Source organism: Apodemus sylvaticus, chromosome 22 (assembly GCF_947179515.1).
Source record: "Apodemus sylvaticus chromosome 22, mApoSyl1.1, whole genome shotgun sequence".
In the NCBI taxonomy this organism is placed as follows: domain Eukaryota; kingdom Metazoa; phylum Chordata; class Mammalia; order Rodentia; family Muridae; genus Apodemus; species Apodemus sylvaticus.
In genome coordinates, this window is record NC_067493.1 from 30278128 (window position 1) to 30302369 (window position 24242).

At 38.6% G+C, this 24242-nt stretch overlaps 1 protein-coding gene across 1 annotated transcript; it reads left to right on the forward strand.

The window, feature by feature from the left end:
• Positions 1–1033: 1033 nt before the first annotated feature.
• Positions 1034–23942, forward strand: LOC127672708 (cytochrome P450 3A9-like). The gene is made up of 13 exons (XM_052168021.1): positions 1034–1104; positions 3447–3540; positions 5062–5114; positions 5697–5796; positions 7180–7293; positions 7518–7606; positions 10286–10434; positions 14888–15015; positions 15753–15819; positions 18512–18672; positions 19748–19974; positions 23230–23392; positions 23865–23942. The coding sequence occupies exons 1-13, from the start codon at positions 1034–1036 to the stop codon at positions 23940–23942; spliced, it is 1494 nt and encodes a 497-aa protein (XP_052023981.1).
• Positions 23943–24242: the final 300 nt, after the last annotated feature.

Consider the following 24242-nt stretch of genomic DNA (forward strand, 5'->3'; position numbering starts at 1 on the left):
TCAGTCAGCTACTGGGTGGAGCTTCTCAGGGGATAGTTAATGCTAAGCTCTTGTTTCATTAATAAAGTCAGGGATTGATGCTTGTCCATAGAACGAGTCTCAAGTGACCCAGCTATTGGTTGGCCATGACACCAATCTCTATTCCATCTTTGCCCCTGCATTTCTTTTATTATGGACAAATTTTGAGTCAAAAGTTGTATGGTGTCCTTTTCCCATCCACTTATGTCCTGCATGGATACAGGAGGTGAAAGCTAACTTTCTTAAAGGATTCTCCTAAGAACTAGAAACATAAAACTTAGTAGCAAAAGCCAGACTACATCCTGCATAATCCTATGACCTGATAACAAAAACACATATAGAAACCAATAATGTTCTTGATGAGAGAAAAATATAATTGTTTCCTAGACATAATAAAGGCTGTCCAGGGCACTAATTACTTCTATGTTTTCATGAAGTTAGTGAGGAAGGATTCTATCAGGTGGAATCTTAAAGGACAGATTTGAAGGATGAATAAGAGTCCTCTCTGAGGCAGAGGATATTGGAGGCAGAGGGAAGTGAATAAAAATAATACCTGTAGGTAGAGCTCACTTGGATGTATTTCCAGTATTGCAAAATAAAAGCAGCCCTGGGCAAAGGACAGAGTAGAGGAAGTCAAGGCAATAACTTCACCTGAGGTTCTGATAAGAAGCAACAACCTTTGGATCTGATGATAACACAGGTTGTATTTTTTCAATGATATTTGTTCCAAATAAATCCAAATATCAAATATCAAAGTGGGCACATCCGTAATTCTCTGCCACCTGCCAAGGTGGAGAATGTACTGAACTCTTGAAACTGTGGGTAGGGCGTAGTAGTATTGCTACTGACTGTAAGGCCAGCCCCACCCACTTTTGTACTATTTAAGCACTGAAGGTTCACTGCCATGAATCACAGCTAAGCAGCGAAGGGAACTCAGCAAGCTCAGCCCTGCAAGGTACAGCACATACAGCTAAGAATAAAGCACAGAAGGGAGACTTGATTAAAGAAAGCTGCAATGGACCTGATTCCAAAATTTTCCATGGAAACCTGGATGGTCCTGGTTATCATCCTAGTGCTCCTCTACCTGTGAGTAAACTGCCCAGTATCCTCTCTTTAGTGATCAGGACTTGGGGTATGTAAATCAGATAATTCTTTCCTTTACTTGTTTGGAAAATCGAAAGAGGAAATAGCTTGAATGTGGTATGTACAAAGACGTAAGATGTTTCATTTGGTCCTATGAAAATCCCTCCTAGGGGATAAGCATACATTCCTCTTCTACTAAACTCCACATTTTGTAGAGCAGAGAATTGAGTGACCTCAATTAGACCTGGATTATCCTCCAGTTGAGGCTCACTTCTAACCCATATTAACTACCCAGGGCTCAGTGAAGCAGATTACAAATAACTGGTCACTGTGTTTGATAGGAGGCCTCCTCTGCAAGGTCTCAGGATTGTTGCTTCTGTGGGGAGGGGAAGAGGTTTTGTGTTGTCTTCACCTCTGTTTTCTCTGATGGAGGAGAGATGGAGTGTTGTTCCATGGGCACATGGCTAGTTTTTGCTTCATTTTCTCACCACAAGGACCATTTATACAATTCCCCTAGAATATTACATTTAGTCATTTAATTTTTTGTTTTGCCAGTACACATTCAAGCATGTGCACTACGTGTGTGCTTGGTGCCCATGGAGGTCAGGAGAGGACATCGTATCCCTTGAAATTGGAGTTACAGATGGCTGTGGGCCACCATGTGGATGCTGGGAAGTGAATCTTAGTCCCCTGTAAGTGCAACAGCTGCTATTAACCACTGAGATACCTCTCTAGCACCCCTAAGTGATGAATTTTGAGAGGAAAAAAAGGCCTAACTATGATTATTTCCTTTCACCATTTTCAAACATCAATATAGGGAGCTACACTTCTCCTGCTATGAAATCTACTGGCATCCTCAAAGGGCAGACCCTCTGAAACAATTTGGATTTTAAATATTTTCCTTCTAAGTTCTACTGTGTGTGTCAGTCAAAACGTCTCTTTCAGTACTTCCTTTCCATGATAGGATGACTTCATAATGATATGCAGGAAGAAAGAGGTTATCCTGAGGTCCAGGATAACAAATGTGACACCATGGACAACTCATTCTCCTACCTATGTGATTTTCCATGTGTTCATGCCTATGTGAGTGCCTGTGCATGTGTGATTCTGTCTATGTGTGTGTGTGTGTGTGTGTGTGTGTGTGTGTGCGCGCGCGCGCGCGCGCGCGCGCGCGCGCGTGCACCTTTGAATCTATGGATAATAGATGCTCCCCCTCACCAAACTCTTCATATTTGACTTCTATCACCATTTTATAATAAAAGGTAGATACACATGGTAATGTGAAAATAGAAATATCAAACATAGTTTTATTCTTTGAAGGAAAGGCTAATTACACAAGCTGTTGTGGCAACATCTTTTCCATCTGATCATGTTTTACAGTTAAACGGTTTTGTTTCATTCTATTTGGTCATAAAGCTTTTATGAGATAATATTGCAGCCTTCTTTCAGAAGATAATATTGCTCTTGGGATTTGTGACAACAGCCATTGATAAAGTAACTTCATTGGGTTATGTGTGTCAGGGATATAAGCCTAATGCATAAGAAGATACACCTAGATTGTATGCATGCTTTGAAATAAACTTGCTTAGCAGGTTTTTAATTCAACAGTTTTTCTAGGCCTGTTCATCAGGTCAGGTGAACCTCTCAGAATAGTTGGATAAGGAAAAGAATGGGCCAGTGATAGCATAACTATGAGCTATGAGTCATGACAGCAGTTCTCAACCTGTATTGACCCTTTCACAGGAGTGTCACATCAAATATCCTACATATCCAATGTTTACATTATGGTTGATAATGATAGCAAAATTAAAGTTATAATGTCATGGTTAGGGGTCACCATAACATGATGAACTGTATTAAAAGGTCACAGGATTAGGGAGGTTAAGAACCACTGTTAGGCATGAATAAGGAAATATCCTTCTCCACTCAGGGAAGAACACTCAGATACACTTGTGTGTTGAAGCCCCCTCTAAAGATCAGTACAGGAGCAGAATCAATGGTATACAATCACTTTCCTAAATGACATAAAAAATTGCATTATATAAAATTATTCTAGCATAAATCCCAAATTACCAGTGAAGTTGTGGGACATTTGTAAATAATTTACTTTGGGACTTATATTCCAAGAATTCATCTACATTTTAGCTAACCTTTGTGGATTTAGTATATCTCTCAGAGAATGTGAAGATAAAAATGAAGATCAAAAGTAATTGGTGCAGTTGTAGCTTCTATTGTTTCTTGTTGCTTACATGTTGTGGCCCCTCCAGCTTGAATGTTAAAATTTCTGTGTTTGTGACTGGTAATGCACAGGGATGATCTCTAAGAACTCAACTCTCACATTACAGTTATGGAACCTACACACATGGAAATTTTAAGAATTTGGGGATTTCTGGACCCAAACCACTGCCTTTCCTGGGCAATATCCTTGCATACCGCAATGTAAGTATTGCTTGTGCTCCTTACCAGTCTTGTGGTTGTCAAAACAAGCTTAGTTTTTCCAATTAGAAATGGTGGATCTCAGCTTCTCAAAACTTGGGTTTTATTTTATATTACTGGTTGGAATTCTTCATTGAGAGATATCAGGGATGGAACCTGAGGAGACCATAGAGGAATGATGCTTTCTGTCTCTTTTAGGCTCTTGTTAGTTACCTTTCTTTACAGCTCAGAAGTATGTGCCAGGCCTCTTACATCAACTAACTACCAAGATGAACTCTCATAGACATTGACTCCACAGGCCAATCTGATCTTGAAAATTACAACTGTTCTGTGGAGACTCCCTTCTCAAGTCTGTCAAGCTCTGTCAAGTTGATAATTAAAACATACTAGGACAGGAAGTAAAAGGTTAAAGAAAATGCTTAATATGTGTCCCAGGGTTTTATTGCTATGAAGAAACATAATGATCATAACTCTTATAAAGGATGATATTTAATTGAGGCTGGCTTACAGTTCAGAGGTTTAGTCTATTATTATCCTGATGGACAGCATGCCAGGATGCAGGCAGAAATGGTGCTGGAGTGGTAGATAAGAGCTTTACATCTGGATCTGTAGTCAGCACTAATTGAATACCATAGTGCATGGCTTGAGCATATGAGATCTCAAAACCAGTGACCATTTCCTACAAGGCCACACCTACTAGTGGCATGCCCTATGGGCCTAGGGGAACATTTTTCTTTCAAACCAACACAACTTGCAATGTTTAGTATAGTTCTGGAATCTCCTCTTTCTATGTTCACTCTAAACCCTGAGAAATGAGTTCTCTGTCATTTTCTTCTTACTGCTTTTTTTCACCAGCAATGTGCCTGAGACTTGCACATGCTCTAGATTTAAAGAGGTACTGAGTTTGTTCCATCTTCCAATTCCTCTGGTTTTCTAGGGAGAACTTATGAGGTGAATACAAAAGACATTAAATATGGAGATACACAATGATGCCTGTCCCTGAAATTCTCCTTCATGCTCACTTAGCTCCTGTTTCCTCTTGTGCCTATGAAAGGACTCAGAGTCCTTAAGCATTTAAGGATGACATGTGGAAAAGCAAACACACTTCAGAGAGACATGCTATTCACTGTTATTCCTAAACAAAAGAGGCTATGTTTGTACCATGTTGGGAGAAAACTCTGAACAAAGTCAAGGTTCTCATTTCAGGCATCATCTGTATTCTCTCTCCTATCCACTCATATATGTAAGACCTCTCTTGACTACTATTTTAAGTAGATTGCTCTAATCTAATTGGGGAACAAACTTGTGCCTCATCTGGTAAATGTGTCTGCTACCAAGACTAACCACCTGAGTTTCATCCTTAAAACCTGGGTGGTGGGAGGACAGAATTAACTACCAAATGTGGTCTTCTATTCTACACATAAACACACACACACACACACACACACACACACACACACACACACACACACAGTCAATGTAAAAACTAATAATAATGTGTTTTCATTTCTTTTCTCTTTCCAGGGATTTTGGGAGTTTGATAGACAATGCCATAAAAAATATGGAGAAATATGGGGGTAAGCATTCTGGAAACATACAGTGGTTTACTTGAAATAAGTATATACCTCATTTCCTGAAAGACAACTGTAGGTGATAATCTCTTAAAATGAAGATTTGATTGTATTTTAGAGGTTTTTACTACCACCAGTCCCAAATGTCTCCAGATACCATGGTTCACAGACTGAATTAGTCTGAGAAAGTTATGCATTTTGACTTTTCTCTTAGACTTGATGGTCCAAGGATGGATCACCTGATTTTTCTGCCCAGTGTCTGGCTATTCAGTTCAATATTCATGAATGCGACACCCAGATTAACAAATGTTTATTACCCAGAATCATTTATTTCTAATTATGATCTCTTTGTAGAACTACTTTGTGCTTACCCCTCCCTGAATCAGGTACATTATACTTCATTTCATGAGACTTCTTTGATTTGGGATTAGAAATGCTAACTTGAACTAGGACCTGCTCATATAGTTGTGTATTGCATGATTTGGATTGTGAGACTTGAACACCTGAATCAACATTTGCATTCTTGGGCATGACTGCAGCTATAAAATCTAGATAGTTGGTTAAATACTCTCTAATTTCCCAATGCAGGTTTTATGAGGGCCGACAACCTATTTTGGCTATAATGAATCCAGAGATAATAAAAACAGTGCTGGTGAAGGAATGTTATTCTACCTTCACAAACCGTCGGGTAGGCACCACTTTTTAAATCACAACATTTATTCATATATTTATGCACTGGAGGTGTTTGTGTGTGTTTGTGTGTTTATGTGTGTTCGTGTGTGTTAAGATGTGTAGCGTATGACAGATGTGTATAGATGTTCCTGACCAACTCATGTAAGGAAGCCAGAGAAGGATGTCAGTTTCCCAGTTCTTTTGCATGCTCATTCCTTTATGATGGAGTCTCTCACTGAACTTGAAGTTAACCTAGCAGGCAGAAGCCCCCAACATATGCCTGTCTCTGCCCATCACACAGCTGGGGTTACAGACACAGCTGGCCATGCACAGCTTTTGAAGCTTGTGCTTTGGATTTGATCATACACAGCAAGCACTTTAATCACTGAGCCATCTCTCCAGTGCCACATTTATGCACTAGTTTTTTATCTTGAAGTAATTATACCTTCATAGGTAACTGGGCACAAACGTACAAGAAGTTTTCGTTTGCCTTCTCCCATTTTATCCAATGGTAATATCTGTAACTTAGTATGTATCTGTAACAGCTAATAGAATCCATACATATTACTCAGTTATCATCTATTTTATTTGCTCGTATTGTGTAATGCCATACAGAATTAATACATGTATATCTATCTTAATAACCAACAGCTAAGACTGTTCCTTCAACATGGATAAGGCTTCCTATTGCTAGTCTGATAAAGTAACCATTTAAAGATTCTTCTTAATAGAAATCTATCTTCATTTACTCCCCTTATTAGCATATTTTATTATAAAAATAATGGGTTTTCTAATGACATTTCTTACTGTATATAATGTACTTTTTCAATTTTTTATTAAATTATTTTATTTATTTACATTACAAATGTTACTCCCCACCCGGTCCCCACTCTCAGAGTTCTTCATCCAATCCTCCTCCCATTTGACTCTGAGAGAGTTCTCCTACACACACGCAGCCAACACATGCACACATACACATACACACACACACACAGACACACACACTCCAGCCTCACACCCACCCCTATTATCCCCCTTGGGGCATCAACTTTCTGCAGGATTAGGCACATCTTCTCCCACTGAGGCTAGACAAGGCAGTCCTCTGCTACATATGTGCTAGGTGACACAGAAAAGCCCATGTATGCTCTCTGGCTGGTGGCTTAGTCTCTGGCAGCTCTGAGGAGTCTGAGTTAGTTGATATTGTTCCTCTTCCTATGAGTTTGCCATCCCCCCCAACTCCTTCAATTTTTCCCTGAACACTTCCATTGGGATCCCTCATCTCTGTCCAATAGTTGACTATACAGTCATAAATATTTTCAAATAAATGATACCTGTGTTTTTATACCTGTGGAGTTTTCAGACCTGTATATGGCAATATCTCTTTTACTTTGGATTCTAGAACTTTGGTCCAGTGGGAATTTTGAAAAAAGCTATAACCTTATCTGAGGATGAAGAATGGAAGAGATTAAGAACATTGCTGTCTCCAACCTTCACCAGCGGGAAGCTCAAGGAGGTAATGGTGTAATAACCTTTTCATTGAAAATGGGAAGAACAGATCTGGGAACAAGTAAAATAAAGGATCACAGCCCTTTTCCAATCAGTGTCCTCTGAACTGAAACCTCCTAACAATGGCCTTTTGTGTTAATATGATTTCTTGATTCATCCTTGGGAAGGCTATGTCCACTGGGAATTGAGTTGCCTCATATCACACCAGATGTTATTTTGTTCTACATGTAGATGTTCCCCATCATTAACCAGTATGCAGATTTGCTGGTGAAAAATGTGAAGCACGAAGCAGAAAAAGGCAATCCCATCATCATGAAAGAGTAAGTACCAGCACAGCATTAATTTCGTATTGATCTGACAAAATACTCCAACAAAAACAACTAGGAGATAAAGGCTTTATTTTGGCTTAAATTTCCAGAGAGATAAAGTCCCTAATAGCAAGAAGACATGTTGGCAGGAGCAGGAGGCTACCTGATCACACTGCTTCTAACACTCAAGAAACAGGAATCCCAGCCTATAAAGACTCAAGATCTAGCTGTAGCAACCTACTTCCTCTAAAGAGGCTTTACCTCCTAAAGTTTAGAACTTTCCCAAAGAGTACTATGGACTCAGAAACAAGGATTCAAACATGTGAGCCTATAGGAGACATATTTATATTCAAATCACAATAGTTGTTAGTAGATATCATAACTGCCTACTGGGATTCTAGACTTCACATTGTTAAGTCACTTCACGAACCAGAAAGAATTGAGGTTATGGTGTTACAGTTTATTACAACAACTTGGGATTCTGCTGGGGCTAAGACTTGAGGAAGCTCAAGACTTTCCTGTGACAGTGTTATGACTGTAGTAGTACATCCAAAAAAAGGGTATCTCCTAGGAAAAATTAGGATAATGCCTTTGTTTGGGTTTTATGGCTTTGAAGAGACACCATGACCATGGTAGCTCTTATAAAAAAAAACATCTAACTGGAGCTGACTGACAATTTTGGAAGTTTAGTCTGTTATCATCATGGTGGGAAGCGTGCTAGAGTCCAGACACACATGGTGCTACAGACACACATGGTGTTAAGCACACATGGTGCTTATCTATATCTTGATAAGAAGGCAGAAGGGGACTGCCCCCATTTGGCATGGCTTTATCATACATAAGACTTCAAAGCCCAACTCTACATTAACACACTTCCTCCAACAAGACCGATCCTCCTAATAGTGCCACTCCCTATGGACCAAGCATTCATACACATGAGTCTATAGGGGTCATACCTATGCAAACCACCACAGGTAGCTATATATAAAAGGATGTCACTTCTTTATATTAGAGCTGTGATTACTCTATCAGTTGTTATTTTGGAGATTCTAGAAAACAAAATTAATAGTTTAGAAAGAAGGATCATGTTTTAAAACACAATTGTTAGTATAGATTTCATGAAAATAACAGCAAAGAAAGCATTCTTTGGCATATTAAGACATTGTGTGTGCACCAGAGAAGTGAAAATATCAAAGTTAAAGCAATTTGTATTTCATCTTTGACTTATGAAGAATATCAGTAAATCAGTAAATCTTCTCTAGGATCAGCAAGATGGCTATGTGATTAAAGGAGGTTACCACCAAGACTGAGGACCTGTGTTTGATCTCCAGAATCCACAAGGGGAAGGAGAGAATTGATCCCCACAAGTTTTCCTCTACACGCGTGCCATAGAGCCAGTGTGGCTACTCAAATACATATATATGCATACACAGACACTCCATAGAAGAGATGCACATACCTGCAATATGCACCCATACTCAATAAATGAAAGAATAACTATACTGCTATTTCTTTCTTATTCTATTTTAAAAGAGGGAAGTCCATGTAAGGCTGTGGGCTTTGTAGTCAGATCATTTTCTTAAATGAACTCTGACTTTTGAGTAATTCAGAAACACTAACATAACTTTCAACCCTTCTAGCAAATGAGGAATGTGTGTGCACAAAAGTAGAGGTTTTCTCTAATGCATGTAGAGAGAATTTTTTTGTGTCATACCAAGAATGTTATTGGTTTTCAGAACTTACAGTAATACTTCTGCCATCTGGGTAATAGAAGTCCCCAAGGGCGGAAGAATAGCAGATCTATCAGTACCTTGAGAATGGCATATGATCTAGAGAATTAGTAAAAATATTTGACTGTTGTACTGAAGACAATTATATCAGTGATGCACATGTACCTGATACAACAAGCCTAGGGGACTAAGTAAGGGAAAATTGCATCAGGTACATGTGCATGTACCCCATCCTGGTGAGGCATGGCACCTCCACATCATTCTTCTATCTACACTTCACTCACACTGAAGCAGTTTGTCTGAATATAGGTTCCACTTTTCCTATGAATCCTGAATCCATGTCTATTTATGTCTATTCTAATCCACATCTATTTCTGTGATAAAATATACTGAATTTAAAACAAAAGTTATGAGGGAAAGAGTTCATAATATCTCAGAGTTCTAGGTTTCAGTCAATCATTACAGGGAAGCTAAGGTGGGAACTTAAAGTTCCACAAGTCACATCTGCAGTCAAGAAGAGAGCTAAATAAATAGATACAGATGAGCTCAATTTGCTATTTCTATTCCCATGCAGTCAGGGACCCAAAGCAAGAAAAAGGCACTTACCAAAGTACACTGGATCTTTCCACATTAATTACGACAAATACCTCACAGATATGCCCACATTTCAACTTGTTGTAATAACTCACTGAGAATCTCTTCCCAAACAATTGGAGATTGTATCAAGTTGACAACTAAAATCGACCCTCATAGTGTCTCTGTCACAACTCAACATGAAAACAGTGTAAATACTGTCAAAAGATAAAATACATATGAAAAATGTAATATAGGCCTAGATTGACCACAGCAGGGATTCTGACAGTGTCTCCTTCCCTTGGCTTGTGAATTTATTTGCATTTGATTCATTATGTTAGAAGGAATGGGAGGAGGTGTAGATGTTAATTTTCATTTCTCTCTTCAGCATCTTTGGGGCCTACAGCATGGATGTGATAATAAGCACATCATTTGGAGTAAACGTTGATTCCCTCAACAACCCACAGAATCCCTTTGTACAAAAAGTGAAGAAACTCTTAAAATTAAATTTATTTGACCCATTCTTCCTTTCAGTGAGTAAGTGAACTAACATTTCATTATTTACTAATTTTTTCATTTATTTTCCAACAGTTTTATACATTTTTTGTATATGAGTACACTAGCTGTCTTCAGACACACCAGAAGAATGCAGCAGATCCGATAACAAATGGTTGTGAGCCACCATGTGGCTGCTGGGAATTGAGCTCAGGATCTCAGGAAGAGCAGTCGGTGCTCTTAACTGCTGAGCCATCTCTCCAGCCCCCATTCTTGCATTTTTGTGAACTTTATTTCACATATTTTACCCACTTCAATGAGCTGACTCTTGGCTTTCAGTGATTTTTAAAGATGTTCAGTAGTAAATATTGTCAGCTATCGAATCTTCTTGTCAACTCAGCAGCCCTGTACATTAGCCATCAACTTCCTAGCTTCTGCATATGTGAGCACCCAGCAGCTTAGTTTCTAATTTCCTATAAATAGATTTGTATAATTTGTCACCTCTTATGTCTAGTTTCCTAATTTATTTTTCCATAATAATTGTTATGTTTTTTAAAGTCCCTTATATGCTAGAGGAATGGATCAGGTGTTGAAGTTTGTATGTCTCAATGGATGTTTCAGTATGTCCTTTCTTTTGGTGGCTGAATTCGTCATTGATGGCCATTTAGAATTTTTCAAATTGTTATTAATACTCTTGCTATAAATATTTTTATACAAGACTGAACAATAGTTTTCATTTTTTGTACATTTACTCAAGTGGAAATGATGAATTGTACAGTAATGTTTAATATACTTACTTAGTCTATAGAGATAGTTTAGTGGTACAGAGCACTTGCTCTTCCAGAACACCCATGTTTATCTCTGGGATTTATATCAGACAACTCACAATCATTTGTAACACCACCTCCCGAGAATCCAGTACCTCTGGAATCCAAGGGCACCTTCACTCACATGCATAAAACCACATGCAGACACACACACCTACATTTAATTAAAAATTATGAAAATAAATTGTAAAATTTTGATACATTTTTCTAATTCTAGAAGTACATTTAATCCAAATATAGAGTTGGTTCTTATCAAAGAATGCTTTACATCTATAAACCAATTTTGCTCATTTGAAATTATATTGATATGTTTTATTACACAGCAGAGCACCCTTGAGGCAAAATTTACTTAGATACAGCAATATAATTCTTAAATATTTATTTATTTCATTTTTGTAGTTGCTTGATTCAATGTATTATTATTATGTGAGAATTTTGCAACAATATTTACAAGTAATGTTAGTTTGCAGTTTTCTATATCTGAGAGATGTCAGTTTGATCCTGGAATTAGAACGCTATAAATCGAACAAGAATTTTGGAGATGTTCTACTTTTCTTCTGATTTTAGAAGTGGATGGGGAGGGGTTCTGATGTATGTATGGATTCTCTGTAAATACTTGGTAGTATTCACCACTGAAATCTTCTAGTCCTAGGTTATTCTTGTGGACTGCCTTCTATCATTAATTCTATCTCATTATGTCACACAAGTCTATTATACAGTCAGTTTCTATATTGTGTATATTTCTATGAATTTGTACATTCTTGCTAAATGATGTAAAAAATAGCTAAATGATGTAATTTAAGCAATTTTTCTTATCTTCCAATTGTTAATGGAATGCCTTAATAAGCTCTTGTATTTTAATAACAGTATTATTACCCTAAAACCTTAACTTTATCAGTAGTAATCTGAGTCTTCACTCTATTTCTAGAACAATCCCAGCTAACATTTGCCAATCTGAAGATATTTTTGTGGTGGGGGAGGATATTTTATATATTTACATTTCAAATGTTGTCCCCTTTCCTGGATTGCCCATTTGGAACCCTCTTCTCCAGTTCCCCTTCCCCTTGCTTCATTGAGGATGCTCCCCCTCCCACCCACCCACTCCCACATCACCACCCTGGCATTCCCCTACACTGGGGAATCAAGCCTTCACAGGACCAAGGGCTTCTCCTATTTATGCCACATAATGCCATCCTCTGATACATATGTGGCTGGAGCCATAGGTCTTTCCATATGTGCTCTTTGGTTGGTGGTTTAGTCCCTGGGAGCTCTGGAGGTGGGGGCTGGTTGGTTGATATTGTTGTTCTTCCTATGGGGTTGCCAACCCCCTCAGCTCCTTCAGTCCTTTCTCTAACTCCTCCACTGGGGACCTGTTGTCAGTCCAATAGTTGGCCACAAGCATCCATCTCTGTATTTGTTAGCCTGTGGCAGAGCCTCTCTGGAGACAGCTATAACAGGCTCCTGTCAACAAGCACTTCTTGGCATCTACAATAGCGTCTGGGTTTGATGTCTGTATATGGGATGGATCCCCAGGAGGAGACAGTCTCTGGGTTACCTTTCCCTGAAGATATTATTAAAGAAGCATCTCTTGCTGTTTTCCTCTATGTTTTTGTTTTATTTTATTTCATTAGTTTCTTCTTTGATCATCACTCCCTCTCTGCCTGAAGTATATTTTCCCTTCTCTCTTTTTTTACTTTTTTAATTTATGTTACCTATTCACTTTACATCCCACTCACTGCCACTCTTCTACAGTCCATCCCACTAGTCCTTCCCTCTGAGTGAGTGAGGACCCCTGGGTATACCCTCACCTTCCCACATCATGTCTTTGTGAGGCTAAGTGCTGCCTCTCCCACTGAAACCAGACATATCATCCCAGCTAGAAAACATATCCCACATGCAGGCAACAGTTATTGGTATAGCGCTAGCTCCAGTTGTTCAGAACCCACATGAAGGCGAAGCTGTACATCTGCTGCATAGGTGTGGGGAGGCATAGGTCCAGCACATGTATGCGTTTTGGTTGGTGGTTCAATCTCTGAGAGTTCCAAAAGTTCAGGTTAGGTGCTGTTATTTCTCTTCCTGTGGACTTCCTATACCCTTCAGAATCCACAATCTTTCCTCTTATTCTTCCATAAGAGTTCCCAAGCTCCATCCACTGTTTGGCTGTGGGTGTCTGCATCTGAGTCAGATGCTGGGAGGAACCTTTGTCAGAGGAAAACCATGCTGGAAGCATAACAGAGTATCATTAATAGTTTCAGAAGTTGGTACTTTCCCCTGGGATGGGTCTCATGTTGAGCCAGCTATTAGTTGGCCATTCCCTCAGCCTCTGCTCCATTCCCTATCCCTGTTTTTATTGTAGATAGGATAAATTTGAGGTCAACATTTTGTGGTTGGATTGGTGTCTCCATCACTCCACTGAGGTCCCTACCTAGCTACATGAGATGGTCTCTCCAGATTCCATACCCCAAATGCTGTGAGTCACAGCTAAAGTCACCCCAATCGACTCTTGGGCACCTCTTGAATGCCATGTTTCTGTATCATCCTGGAGATGCTCCCCACCTCTACACCCCTGTCTGTTGCAGATTTCCATTCATTCTCATGGCCAACTGGACATCTCTCCTGTCCCTGTCCCACCACACTCCTGATCATAAACTCTCCCAGCCCGGCCCTCCTCTTCCCCTCTCCCTCCCAGTTTCCTCCTTCCATCTGCCCCTAATTACCATTTTATTCTTCCTTCTAAGTGAAATTCAAGCATCATTGTTTGTGTCTTCCTTCCTGTTTAACTTCTTTGTGTCTGTGGAATATAGCATAGGTAGCCTGTATTTTATGGCTAATGTCCACTTAATAGGTGAATACATACCATGCATGTCCCTTTGCAACTGGGCTACCTCACTCAGGATGATATTCTCAAGTTTCCACAATTTAGCTGCACAATTCCACAAAAACTAATGATGTCTTTGTTTTCAATATCTAAATAATATTCCATTGTGTAGATGTATCACATTTTCTTTATCCATTCTTCAGTTGAACTTCAAGATTGTTTCTAGTTTGTAGCTATTATTAATAAAGGTGTTATGAATATAACTGAGAAATTGTCTTGTGGGAGAGTGGAATATCTTGGCCCAGGAGTGGTATAGCCAGGTCTTGAGGTAGACATATTTCCACATTGTTTGAAATAGGTGTTCACTGACTTAGAACTTCAACAAGCAGGATGGAGTATGTGACCATCAAGATTCCAAGAAATAATTGTTTCCATCTCTCATGCCACTGCTGAGCCACTGCACTTGGCTTTTACCTTGAATTTTGGGAACTGAACACAGATCCTCACATTTGCAAGGCAAGCTCAACACCCGCTGAGCCATCTCTTCACCCCTAAAAGCTCTTTCTTGAACACTATTAACTGCAACGCTCAACTAAACCTTGATTTACTCTAACAGAAATTAGTCTTGCATTTAAAGGTGACAACAGGTGACACTAATATCACTGATATGTTGGTAACATAAACTGACTTGCCCCTTTCCAGCCAATGGTCTGGAACCTGAGCAATAACACAGAAGGAATGCATTTTGGTTGACATCCTGATAACTTTTGTTGTTCTGAGTGTCAGACTAAATGTAATTATTCCAGGTAAATTTTGTATTTTCTTCATGATTTCTTTTCTTCTCCTCTAGTACTCTTTCCATTCCTTACCCCAGTATTTGAAGCACTTGAAATAACCGTGTTTCCAAAAGATGTTATGAGGTTTTTTAGAACTTCTGTAGAACAAATGAAAAAGAACCGCATGCAAGAAAAAGTAAAGGTAATAGCTGGTCACAAAATGATATTCATTTATTGTCGGTGTTAATATGAATGTGAGTATACATTTGCTCGATATAATTTTTAAAAATAGACAAGGTTAAGAACATGGAAATGAGCTGGGCGGTGGTAGCACACGTCTTTAATTCCAGAACCCAGGAGGCAGAGGCAGGCGGATTTCTGATTTCAAGGCCAGCCTGGTCTACAGAGTAAGTTCTATGACAGCCAGGGCTACACAGAGAAACCCTGTCTCAAAAGACCAAAAAAAAAATGGAAATTTTTATATTTTGAAAAAACGGAAGAATTGGGAATAGAGAAATTAAATACGCCAAGGAGAAAATATTTAAAAATAAATGAGAAATAATATGACTGACATGGCATGAAATAAATGTTTTTGAGATGAGAACTTTACATGCCAAAAAAACCCTTGCATACAATCTCTGAGGATGTAAATTAGTTAGGAGTATTTTGGAAAACTCCAATTATGGATATATTTCAGGTTAGGACCATATACATGGGTTGAAAACTACGTCATCCTTGAATAGTGATTCAAGTTGTCATGGGTATATCACTCAATCCTATCCTAGAGTTGTGTATTGGGAACAGAGTTTATGACTTTCATGTTGGATCAGTAGGTTCCAATGTTGCAACCATTATAAATGGCTCATTTCTTCAAAGATTAAGATCTGTGATATTAATTCATACAACTGACTTTGCACCTTTCAAAATCTTTTCTTTCAGCAAAGATTAGATTTTCTTCAGCTGATGATAAACTCCCAGAGTTCTGGAGACAGAGAGTCTGATCAAGGTAAGCAAAGATTGGGTCAAATGTACAGACAAGCAGCCACAAATTCAGATATGTGTTCTGGAAATAAGAGGCTTTCCATGGAGATGAACAGTCTGTAAATTATGGAATACTGTTTTTGAATATTATATATACTGCCAGAATAAATTTCTACAAGCACAGTATTGTCACTGTGTTCAAAGCCTGAAAGGTAGTAATAGCTTATGATTCAGGTTATGATTAGAAGTCATCAGTGATCACTGAATCTTGTGCCACAGAACAAAATCTCATTCTCATCTACAACCTCTGAGTCAGAAGCTTTGCCTGGAGATTTGCATCTAGACATCCAGTAAGCAGGCATAGCCCCAAAGTGATGATAGTCCCTGGAAACACGGGGTGCTATTCTACCCAGACTTTGATTTATAGTCGAGCTTTGATTTCCTGTCTAGTTCATAAAAGAATGAGTGGAGAAAGCCTGGGTACCAAACACATATTCCATTCTTTCCAATTCTTTCCCTACTTAATTTTCCATCATGGATGGCTTTTGAGAAAAACATTGCAGTGATAGTTGAAGAATAATGGCTTTTTAATTCTACCAGATCCTGTGCAGCTGTAGTCCCATTATAAAGAAGAGACATATGGCACCCTTTTTTTTACTTCTTCATTTCTCTCCCTTTCTTCCTGCCTCTCTTTCATTGTTTATACTTTCCTCACTCTCTCTCTCTCTGTGTCTCTGTGTCTCTGTGTCTCTGTCTCTCTCTCTGTCTCTCTCTCTGTCTCTCTCTCTGTCTCTCTCTCTCTCTCTCTCTCTCTCTCTCTCTCTCTCTCTCTCTCTCTCTCTCTCTCTCCAACACAATCATACATTAAACCTGTTACTTTATCATAGAGATTTATTTTGACACACAGATTCAATTACATTTGTCTAGCGTAGAAGCACTTTCATTTGAACTTCTAAATCTTTTCTTAGTCCAATGAAATGTTAATTTTTTAGAACTTAGCAGGATTGTGTCCCTACTATCTAACACATCAGACAGCAGGGTTCTGAGGTTTTTGACTCCATACTCTACTTTCATGGATTAGTTATTTTCTTGTTACTGTGAGAAGATATATGACAATCAGAAATCAAAAGGAAGGAGGGTTTAATTTGACTTGTGGTTCAAGCTGATCCCTCATTCATTTTTGGAGACTTAACAACACATGGGAATAGGCATGATCACAGAAAGTGCCTACAGTGGCCAGGAAGTGTGGCCAGGCAACCAAACCTCAAGGTCCCATCCCAGTGACCCACATCATCCAAAAAGGCTACAACCTTCACAACCATTACCACCATCTAGGGACCAAGTGTTTAGACAGATGAGCTTGATGAAGTACATTTATTAGACTATGGTCAGTCACCACCCAGTAGCTTCTTATTTGGCATAATTAACATTTATCATCATTAATTTGGGAAGGCTAGTAATCCTTGCTTATCAATTGAAACTGTTCAGAAATATATTGAACCTCATAAAAGCTCTTACTTTGATTTGAAAAATATAAATGTGTATTTCAACTTCACTGATGCTGTGAGTCCACAGACTATACTCTGAGTATCTATAATACCATTGTCTCAGGTGATTTAAAGTATATTTACTTCTCAGATCTGTTAATGTCCATGTACTCAAGCCTTCATATTGAATGCTCACTCAAAGTAGATTCAGCTATATTTTGCCAAGAACTATTTAATTTGTCCTAAGGAAGAATACTAGTCCCTATTTTATTTTTAATAATAGAATTCCAGGGACTGACTAGGTGCCTCCAGGGTTAAGAACTGTTACTCCACAGGCAAAAGAACTTCAGTTTGAATTTCCCCAGCACCCACATAAAAAAGCCAAATGTACCTGGACATCTTTGTAACCCCAGCATTTGAGAGCAGAGATCAGAGAATCCTAAAGATTTTTGCCTAACCAGTACAGCTGAGAGAGCAAACTTCTAGGTCAGTAAAAGACCCTATTGCAAGGAAATAACACAAAGACATACAAAATCATAGTGACATGGAAGTATGAACTTTGACCAGTTAAGTATCCTGATAATCAGCTCTGCTGATGTCTGCAAGGCATCCTGATTTTGCCCCCACACCATGAATCACATGAATATACCCCACACACACACACATACACACACACACCACTCACATAGATACTATATTCACCCATACATGCCATACATACATACCACATTCACGCATATACCATACTCACACACATACCACACTCATACACATTCACATACACTCTCATATACTCATACATATACTCTCATATACTCATACATACACCACTCATACATTCATACATACACATACACACAAACACCAAATATAGCACACATACACAAGCACACATACACTGAATATACCACATATACACAAACACTCACATGGTTTTTATGGCTTGCTCCTCATCAAACCATGTTTTATACTCAACTCCCTCACCTAAAATCTTATGACCTGGTGTGATGGAATGGTTCAACAGATAAAGACACTTGCTTCCAAGTCAAAGACCTGAGTTCAAACTCCAAGACCCAAATAGTAGTGAAAAACTCACACTTGCAAGGTTTCAACCTCTCTTCTAAACACAAAACTGACTTCTAGCTTCGGCATGCTAGAATCTACACACACATTGAATCCATCCATCAATGTTCAGATAAATGAAACAAACTGTACTTCCTTTCCCTCCAGGTTTATCTGACCTGGAGATTGTGGCTCAGTCCATTTTCTTTATTTTTGCCGGCTATGAGACCACTAGCAGTGCTCTTTCCTTTGCTTTGTATTTGCTGGCCACTCATCCTGATGTCCAGAAGAAACTGCAGGATGAAATTGATGCAGCTCTGCCCAATAAGGTAAGGGGAAGGGACCTGGAGAGGGCAGTGGGAAGAAGTATTGACACAAATGGTTTCTAATCACATCTAGTGAGAAATTTCAACAAATTTATTAGTTTCTTCACCATCTTTATTTAAGAAGGTTCTGAAAAGAAAAATTGATGAGAAACAGGCATCAGATGCTGATATTAGTAAAAAAAAAAATCTTGGTAGACAAATGCTGGTATAGATTTTTCGATTATCTATCTACCAAGAAACATTCACAAGCCAGAGTAGCAAGGATTTATGAGCACTAATTAGTCACATCTCTGAACAGTCAATTCTTTTGATGTCGTGCACTGTACTGTTACTTGCTGTTGGCTGAGTGTGACTGGCCTTGGTTGAGCTGATCTAGGCAGATGGATTTGGTGCAACCCCACATATCTATTTCCACTAATAGGTGACCCCTGACTTATACTCTTAACTCTACAGTATGTTCAGTCCAAAAATCCCATAAAGAACTGGGAGGCCATAAGTGTGAGATTGTCTCGTCTCAGGGGTGGTCTGTCTGACTTATCATTCTCTTCAGGCTTCAGTTACAGTTATGGAAGTTCTGATATCCTCTTCTGTTCCCCCAAAGCACAAGAACTCGCATGCACAAATCTCAACACAGATAGATACAAATAAATAAAAATAATTTTTTAAAAATATAGAAATTTGTCTTTGTCTATATTTTGTAGACTTTCAAATACATGTGTAGCTTCTCTGTGTAAAGTAACCCTAACTGTGGCATGTTGTCATGTAATTGTCATTATTTATTAGTAGCATCATTGACATGAGAAAGAAAAAGGAGTACATGATAATTTTAAGGATTATCTTTTTAAGGATAATTTTAAAGATATCCTTCTCAATGGGATATTGAACGGGTCAAAGGATATGAGTTATTAAAATGCTGTATACAGGCTAAGTGTTTTTATCAAAAGGAATTATTCTATGGAAGTCTGAATAAAACCCCACAGCAGTACTTTGTAGATGAAAATTAACTCTATCCTTCTACCTCCCACTACCTTCTTCTCTCTTCCCCTCTCTTCCTCCCTCTTCCTTCCCAACCCTCCAGACACCTGTTACCTATGATGTCCTGGCAGAGATGGAATACCTGGACATGGTGGTGAATGAAACTCTCAGATTGTATCCAGTTGGTGGAAGACTGGAGAGGGTCTGTAAGAAAGATGTTGAAATCAATGGAGTGTTCATTCCCAAAGGGACTGTGGTGATGGTACCAACCTTTGCTCTTCACAAAGATCCTAAATGCTGGCCAGAGCCTGAGGAGTTTTGCCCTGAAAGGTACAAAGATGTGGGAAATAGAAACTACCCCAAGCCAGACTAGTCCAAGCATGATGTGTTGTCTCTTGGTATTGAATTAATGTTTGTAGCAACAACAGTCTATATCTTTGTCTGCCTGCCTGCCTGCCTGCCTGTCTGCCTATGTAAACTTTTAGGAAGGCATAGCATCTGCCATAATTTCCTTATCACTATCTTTTTTAATGTATTGTGCTTTTCATTCATCTCAGGTTTTTTCTTTCCATTTCCATTAGCTGTTCTATCACCTATAGAGAGCATTTGAGTCTCCCATTTCACTAGAGTTTGCCTCCTAGATATTCTATTATGGCTGCAATGGTTTTGCTGTATACTTGGAGGCCCTCTCCCTTATGATTAGAGCAACCCTGCAAGGACAGAGGAACCCTTGGGCCCTCACATTCTTGTCTGTAGCTGTCATCCTACCAGCTCCCTTACTAGCCCTTTTAAGGTTATGCCACATATTTGTCTAGAAGCCTTTATACATGGCTCAATTTTGGAGCTAAAGTCAGGTTAAGGTTTCAGTCTTAAGAGAATGGGAATTTAGAAATGTGGCTAAGCAAGTCAGAGGACCTATGATCTACATATGTACTGACCCCTAACTGTATACTTTATGCTCTCAGAGTCCATGTCTTAGTGGTTGTGGCATACCTATTGCCACTATAATAGTCTTAGTGATTGTGGCATGCCTATTGCCACCATAATATTTACCAAGTTAGTCAATTGACATTGATCTATTCGAGATGACTTCTGTGTTCCATCCAGTCTCAGCAATCCCACCTCCTATAGTAATGTGACTATAAAAGAACAAACTACCAATTATATTTATTTTTGATTTCTTTAAAGTGAAACGGCTATTACATGCCTACTTTGTATGAAGAACTACTCCAAACACTGATAAAATCTAAATATTAATATAGATCTAATATATGAATGTTTGACAAATATAAAACAGTAATATATAGACATTAATATACACTCCAAATGGAACTCTATGTGCCCAGCAACCATTCACTGGAGTCAGCTGTTACACATTCAACTTCCACATTCTTTCTCTGTCTAAACTATCCATGTGGTGTGAGTATGTGTGTGTTTGTGTGTGTGTGTGTGTGTGTGTGTATATAAGAAACATGTTTGTGAATAACATATCATCCTACTTCCCTTCCTTTCTTATTGTGTATTTAAGTCAACTATTTTAACAAAATATACAATGTCACCCTACTTTGTAATGTCATTATCCAAGTTTTGGTACATATGCTTCCTATAGTATAAAATTCTAGAGGGGTAGACACATTTTAATTGAAATATTCCACAATTTTCTTCAATATATAAAATACTGGGTTAAAAATAAATAACCATATTACAATTGTCACCTTCCTCAAATCATTATTCTTCTCTTAAATATTTAAATAGAATCAAATTCAATTATTATTTTGTTAAAATATTTGACTTAAATATTCAATAATAAAGTAAGGGAAGTAGGATGAACCAAACAAAGAAGAAACAGAAGCAGAATTAAACAAAGGAAGAAAGGAGAAAAAGGAGAAAGAAAGGAGAAGAGGGGAGGAGAAAAAGAAATGGAAGATGGAGAATAAAAGGAGGGAAGCTGGGAGGAAGAGAGAAAAGATCTGGGAAAAAAAGAAAGACAGGGAATGTAGTTGAAAGGAAAGGAATAATCGAGAGGTGAGGAGAGAATCATAGAGTGAAAGGGAACAAACTTTCAATAATTGTAGACATTATATCCTCTGAGCCCAATGGGCAGTGAACAATAGAGGTACTGAAGCCAAGACTTGCTTTCCTTTCATTGGTCTTGTTTCTTAAACTATGTGTGGTGGACCATTCCTTTAATCCCAGCACTTGGGAGTCAAAAGCAGGTAGATCTGTGAGTTTGAGGCCAACTTGTGCTACACAGAGAGTGTCAGACCAGCCATGGCTCCCTACTACAACCTTGTATCAAAACAGATTGATGATAGATAGATAGATAGATAGATAGATAGATAGATAGATAGATAGATAGATAGATAGATAGATGGATGGATGGATGGATGGATGGATGGATGGATGGATGGATGGATAGATAGATAGATAGATAGATAGATAGATAGATAGATAGATAGATAGATAGATGGATGGATGGATGGATGGATGGATGGATGGATGATAGATAGATAGATAGATAGATAGATAGATAGATAGATAGATAGATAGAAAATAAATATTTTGAATAGCATTCTAGATACAGGTAAAATCATCTCCATGATAAAGGGAAGGAGAGAGGCCTGTAACCTACAACTTGTATAGTATATCACACACTCCAAGGCCTAGGTAATATCACAGAAGAGGGGGGTGACAGACTACAGTGGCTAGAGGTTTGGCAAGTGTGCTATAAAATGTCTTCTGGAGATGGCATGGCTGTTTCATCATAACTGCAAGGAATTTGTAACAACCTGTAAAAGACGTGAACACAATAAAAAAAATGAGTAATGAAAGCAGGAGGACTACTTTGGAAGAATGGATCAAAAGAAATGGGATCATAATGTGTTGTATATAACTAAAAAAAACCCTACCAAAAAGCCCCAGCAAGATTTTTTTATACTACTAGCATTTTTAATTCACTTTACATCCCAATTACTGCAACCATTCCTTTCTCCCCTCACACAGTCTCTCCCTCTCCCCCTACCCCTTTCTCCTCTGAAAGGGTGGAAGCCATCCTTTGGATATCTCCTTACCCTGACACATGAAGTGTTTGTAGGGCTAGGCCCATACTCTCCCACTAAGGCGAGACAAAACAGTGCAGTTAGGAGAACAGATTTCACAGACAGGCAATAGCTTTAAGGATGGCCCCTACTCCAGTTGTTGGGGGACCCACGTGAAGTCCATGCATCATATCTGTTACATATGTGCAGACAGGCCTATGTCCAGCCTGTGAATGCTCTTTGATTGGTGCTTCAGTCTCTGAGAGCCTCAAGGCTCCAGGTTAGCTAACTCTGTTGGCCTTCCTCTGGAGTTCCTATCTCTTTTATGACCCTCAATTATCCCCCCACCCCTTACATAAGACTCCCCAAATCCAATGTCTAGCTGTGTGTCTCTGCATCTGTTTTAGTCTGCTGGTGGTGCTGATTATAGGTATCTAAGAGATATCAAAGAAGTGGCAATTGTGGAGACTGTGCATTAGATCTTCATCTAAGATAAGTTAATAACTTATAATAACATATAATAACTTATAATAACCTGTGGGACCAGGTTCAGCAAGAAAAATCAGGACAGGATCAATCCTTACACGTACCTGCCCTTTGGGAACGGACCCAGGAACTGCATTGGCATGAGGTTTGCTCTCATGAACATGAAAGTTGCTCTTGTCAGAGTCCTGCAGAACTTCTCCTTCCAACCTTGTAAGGAAACTCAGGTCAGTGTAATGTCTCAATAAGTCACATGTAGTTTGGTATGTTAATTGGGGGCATCTATATGCAGAGAAATGTATGCTTGGTTGCTTTTTAATTTATTCTATGAGCCAAGCAACTACTTTTGTGAAATCTGTTGAGGCATAAGTTTTTCAGTTTAGAAACTGTATCTTTTGCTTTTTAAAAAAAATAATAAATAAAATAAATAAAAAATAAAACAGGACAATTTTCTAAATTCAGAGGCTGGAGAGTAGTTCATTCAGGGAAATATCTGCATTGTAAGCATGAATATCCAAGTTTTATCCTTGAAGCCCAAATTTTTAAAAACGTGTATGGCTCCTAAAGAACAATACTGAGGAAAGAGTAGTTTTCATGTGCTTATGTGTCATATTCATCCTTAATGAATCTATTTCTTGCTTCTGTGCTTGGTGACACCTCATTGTTTGGACCTCACTGTGCTTTATGCAACTGTTGCAGATTCCCTTAAAACTAAGAAAGAAAGGATTTTTTCAACCAGAAAAACCCATCATTCTAAGGGCTGTATCAAGAGATTGAACCATATGTGACTTGACATATGGAACTTGACATTGCACCTACTGTAACACAGTGTCTCAGGGCACCAGAAGCCAACTCATTTGTGAAGAAAGTGCAGAAATGAAGATGGGATTGATTCTCTTCATCTACGGGGGACTCTGGGCCTTCACCAAGCTGCTCACTACCTCTAGTCACCAAAGATCAACAATCACATGCTTCCCAAAATAGACAAAAGCAAGAGTACTTTGTGTGTATGTTTTTATTTCAGTGTATTTTACTTTGGATTTGGTTAGATTGAGTTAGCTGGTTCATTGTTTTGGA

Coding starts and splice junctions, on each gene's coding strand:
- LOC127672708 (XM_052168021.1), top strand. CDS start 1,034: ATGGACCTGATTCCAAAATTTTCCATGGAAACCTGGATGGTCCTGGTT. Junction 18,673..19,747: donor ATGCAGCTCTGCCCAATAAG/GTAAGGGGAAGG, acceptor CCAACCCTCCAG/ACACCTGTTACCTATGATGT. Junction 23,393..23,864: donor AACCTTGTAAGGAAACTCAG/GTCAGTGTAATG, acceptor CAACTGTTGCAG/ATTCCCTTAAAACTAAGAAA.